The sequence below is a fragment of the Carlito syrichta genome, unplaced genomic scaffold (genome assembly GCF_000164805.1).
Source record: "Carlito syrichta isolate Samal-C Ts95f unplaced genomic scaffold, Tarsius_syrichta-2.0.1 Scaffold307013, whole genome shotgun sequence".
NCBI lineage: Eukaryota > Metazoa > Chordata > Mammalia > Primates > Tarsiidae > Carlito > Carlito syrichta.
In genome coordinates, this window is record NW_007251109.1 from 56,797 (window position 1) to 61,870 (window position 5,074).

A 5,074-nucleotide genomic window follows, 5' to 3' on the forward strand; every position below is an offset into this window, starting at 1 on the left:
GATTTATCTCTACAATAAATCAAAAATTAGCCAGGTGTGGTAGCGCGTGCCTATAGTTCCAGCTACTTGGAAGGCTGAGGCAGAAGGATCACCCGAGCCCAGCAAGTTGAGGCTACAGTGGCCAGGAGTGGCCACTGCACTCCAGTCTGGGCGACACAGTGAGACTCCAACTCAAAAAAAAGAAAATTCTAATTGTAGAGTCCACATAGTCACTATGGAAGGAAAACATTTATTGCCTGGTTTTCACTTGGGCTAAAATATTGGCTCCTTGGCAACATTTATGTAAAATACATACCCCAGTTATCCTGTGCTTATGTTTATGCTTATGACTTTGCTCCTGCTGCAGCTAGGCACAGTCTTTTATACCTCCAGTACAACTTCAAAAAAAAATCCAGTGAAACAAACTTTTCAAATGCCTGCGATTGGTTTTTGACACAGTAGATAAAATACTTACTAGAAGCATCTGGTTATGATTTTGAGACCGTTATATATACTGTTTCAACTCCTTTTTGAAGGAAACAGAGGTTCGTCCAGAAAACCCCAAATCAGTGACTTTTTATTTCTGTTCAGGTTTCTCATTTCTGTTCCTCCCATTGGAGGTGTCTCTTCTCATTTCCTCATCTTATTTAGTGTCCCACAGAGTTCAGTGCTGACTGGATGTGGAGCATATATTTCAAGGTCAAGCCATATATCCATCTCACCTTTTCCAGGCTGGTTGAGCAGGCATTTGTCTTGAGAATACAGAAGGTGGTCTCAGCCATCTAAACGCAGAGCACCCTGATGAGACTGGGCTGGGAGATTGGTTTTCCTCTTCTGCCTTCATCCTGGACATCTGCTCTGTTCCTGTACCCCTCTCTGTAGGGGGACGTTCAGCACCTGCTCTGGGGCCTATCCAGCCTCTGAAGCTTTGGCTTGCTGTGGCATTGCTTCTGGCCCCCATGTTACCCACCCTTTCCACACAGACGCTCCTCCATACAAAATCTAGTGAACACATTCTGTATGTCATTTCAAATTAGCAGGAGAGAGAATCCGATCAACCTAGCATGGGGGTGGGAGTGCCCATTTGTCCCTGAGTTTGTATTACTTCCCTTTCCAAAGACTCCAGGAGGTGCCAGATAACTACAAAGAGGATATGGGTATCAGTGACAGAGTCTACTTCAACAAGAAAATGTTAATTAGGAGAAGTATCTACGTGGTAGAGCTCATGCTTTGGATGTCCCTCTTTTTCATCCTGCTTTTTTTCTGTCTTAAACACTGTATCTGACCTAGCACAGCAGCTCACACCTGTTATCCCAGCATTTTAGGAGGCTGAGATGGGAGGATCATTTGAGCCCAGGAGTTTGAAATCAGTCTGGACAACATAGTGAGGCCTTGTCACTATAAAAAAATCGAAAAATAAGCTGGGCATGGTGCACACCTATAATCCCAGGTACTCAGGAGGCTGAAGTAGAAGGATTGCCTGAACCCCAAAAGGTCGAGGCTGCAGTGAACTGTGATCATGCCACCACACTCTAGCCTGGGTGGACAGAGTCAGACCCCCGACTCAAAAAAACAGTAATACAAAATAAAAATAAACACTGTATCTTAAGCTTTTCCCTGTTGTCAAGTCATTATGAGCACTCTTGTGATGGCCATATCATAATCCATTTTCTGGACTGATGGTAATTTATTTAGCCAGCTGCATTTGCTGGACATACCGTCCTTTCTGCAACCCTCAAGTCACTTGTCCTTCTGACCTTACCCTGTGTCGATTATCTACTAATATACATACTTGTCATTTAAGTCTTTATTTAATGTTTAAAGCAAGTAGTTGTCATAATTACTAACACTATAAAAAGAATATATCTTCCTAAAAATAGAGTGGCTTAGTGGTTATGAGAATTTTAAAGTAAAACGGACAAGTTGATGCTGAAGTTAAAGTTTTACATCCTATATCTTTTTCACATTCTTTGTCATCTTAATGGGTAGAGTTTCATTTGTGGAGATTTTTATTTCAAAATAGAAATAGCGTATGATCTGTGAGAATGGGAACTCTGAATGCCTCAACTTTCTAGTCATTAGGTGACTGAATAAGATTGTTACAAAAGTTACCAATTGTCAATTATGAGTGGCCTATATCGAAAGCGAGCAGCCATTTCTTAAATACCTAGTGAGTTTTATATTTTGTTTATTTGTCTTTTGAGTTGGAGTCTCACTCTGTCACCCAGACTGGAGTGTGGTGGCACGCCCAGGGCCACCCCAGTGTCCGTTGGCTGGGCTCAGGCAGTCCTTCCACCTCAGCCTTCCAAGTAGCCAAAACTATGGGCATGCACTACCACGCCCAGCTAATTCTTCATTTATTGTAGAGACAAGGTCTTACCAAGTTGCCCGGGCTGGTCTCGAACCTGCGGACTCAGACAATCCACTCGGCCTCCCAAAGTGCTGGGATTATAGGTTGAGCCACCAAGTCTAGCCCAGGCAACTAGTGAGTTTTAGGCTTTGTACTTGGGCTCCGGATATAGACATGGATCATGTTTGCATGGTTCCCTAAGCCTCCTCTCCTCACCCAGCTCACACAGTGAGTTTTCTCATCTAACATGTCAATTTGTCTCATAGCAGGCCACACCCCTCCTCTCCAGGCTGCTTCCCAGGATAGTTGTGAGGATCAAATGAGAATATATGTGAAAGCAAATTATAAATGATTAAAAGGTACTATAAACAATGAGCCATGGAAATTTATTTAAAGATCCTTAGAATTTTAAATAAGCAGCACAGTAAACTGAGTTACCTGTGGTTTTACTTTTAAGTAGATAGGAAAGTCATACTCATGGACCACTGGTATACTTGAAGATTTTGACTTGGTTATTTTCCAGCAAAATGATGGGATGGTATGTGTGTGATTAGCTTTCTATAATTGCCAACCAAAACAACTGCTTTTTTGAGTTGAGCCACCGGATCAATCAAAGGAAGGCTGACTGTATTACAGAAATATTTTCATGATTCACTAACAACTTGCCTTTGCTTGATTCCAGCTGCAGCACATAGTGAGTGATGAGATCTGTGTGCAGGTGACTGACCTTTACCTGGCAGAAAACAATAATGGGGCCACTGGAGGCCAACTGAACACACAGACTTCAAGGAACCTCCTAGAATCCACGTATCAGCGGAAAGCTGAGCAGCTTATGTCAGATGAGAATTGCTTTAAGGTGAGAGTTGCTTGTGATGACAGTGTAAGTTGTTAGCATTCTCTCGGCCCAAAGTGAAGGCCAGGATTCTTTGACCCAATGATTCTGATAGGAACATTTTAGAATTCTAGGGGCTCCTCAGAGGAAATACAAAGAATGTGGAAAAGTGAAAGGAACCGTCTCCCCTGGACAGTCTATTTTTCTTTCCTGTATTTAAAAAAAATGAGTTATAAGCCGGGCTCGGTGGCTCAGCCTGTAATCCCGCGCCTTGGGAGGCTGAGGTGAGTGGATTGCCTGAGCCCGCGGGTTCGAGACCCGCCTGGGCAACTTGGTGAGACCTCATCTCTACAATAAGTCAAAAAAATTAGCCGGGCGTGGTAGGGCGCGCCTATAGTTCCAGCTACTTGGAAGGCTGAGGCGGAAGGATCCCCGGAGCCCAGCTGGTCGAGGCTGTGGTGGCTGGGAGCAGCCACTGCACTCCAGTCTGGGCGACAGAGTGAGACTCCAACTCAAAAAAAAAAAAAAGAATTATATATGATTTTTACAATTTTGTATTCTTTCTTGAGCATTCTCATATATTTTGTAAGTATTGTTGGAAAATGTTTATACGTGAAATCCATGTTTATTAGAAAAAAGAGAATGCAGACGACAAATAAAAGGTCATCTATAATTCTTCCCAGAAATTATTACTGATGACATTTCTAGACTTTTCTATGCTTGAGTGTGTATTTTAAAAGAAATTATATTGGACAAAATGTTCTTTGACTTATTTTGTTCAGTTAGCAACACCTCTGGGTTTTTAATAATGCCTTTTTTATGATTATTTGATATTTCATAAAGAATTAAGGCCTATATTTTTGGACATTTAGGTTATTTCCAATTTTTTACTCTTATGATGGATAATTATAAAAGTAAATAGTTGGAAACGACCTAGATGTCCAGCCCAATTTAGGAATTGGTTAATGGCAGCCTATTGTGAATACTCGATGACATTCTTAAAAATGAATGATAGGCCAGGCTCGGTGGCTCAGCCTGCAATCCCAGCACTTTGGGATGCCAAGGCGAGTGGATTGCCTGAGCCTGCGGGTTTGAGACCCACCTGGCCATCTTGGCGAGATCTCATCTCTACAATAAATAAAAAATTAGCTGGGCGTGGTAGCATGCACCTGTAGTTCCAGCTACTTGGAAGGCTGTGGCGGAAGGATCGCCGGTGTCTAGCAGATCAAGGCTGCGGTGACCAGGAGCATGCCACTGCACTCCAGTCTGGGCGACAGAGTGAGACTCCAACTCAAAAACAAAAAAGAATCATAAATTATAAAAATGCAGGGTTTCCTTCCCTCAAATCTGTTTTTGGAAGCAACTGCTTTTATTTCTGTGTGTATTATGTTCTTTGAAAGAAAACTGCTGAAGGCTTAGATCTAGCTTCTGCTTCTGTGTGCTTATTGACTAGTGCTGTGGCCTTGAAAAATCTAAACTCTCTAAATTTTAACTTTTTCTCTATGTAAAATGAAGCAGGTTGAAATAAACAGTCTCCAAGTTTCCTTCCAGACTGTGATCTCCATGTGATTCTGAGAGTTACCTTGTCAGATACTATACTCAGGGGAAGGGCATTGAGAATCCCTGGGTTCTGAAAGGGGATATCCTTGGGCCATCATGATTGATAGTTGTTTTACACAAAACATGGCTTGCTAGCCTCTGTCATTGTGTTGCTTTAAGTATGAATTTTTTGTATAATCACACAAATAATATTAGCAGAATTTCAAGAACTTCAAATTGGTACCATTATAACAAAAAACTTCTTACTGTGTTCATAATTTTTGATTTCTTATTCCAATGCATATTTAGGTTTCTTTTTTTTTTTTTTTTTTTGAGTTAGAGTCTCACTCTGTCGCCCAGACTGGAGTGCAGAA

At 41.7% G+C, this 5,074-nt stretch overlaps 1 protein-coding gene across 2 annotated transcripts in view; it reads left to right on the forward strand.

Annotated features, from left to right (window-relative positions):
• Nucleotides 1-5,074, forward strand: part of SIN3A (SIN3 transcription regulator family member A) — a 70,795-nt gene that overhangs the window by 54,505 nt on the left and 11,216 nt on the right. For both annotated transcript variants that reach the window (XM_008063716.2, XM_021715337.1), the window contains exon 17: nt 3,012-3,185. In XM_008063716.2, coding sequence (XP_008061907.1) covers nt 3,012-3,185 — 174 coding nt within the window. The remainder of the gene's footprint in view (nt 1-3,011; nt 3,186-5,074) is intronic.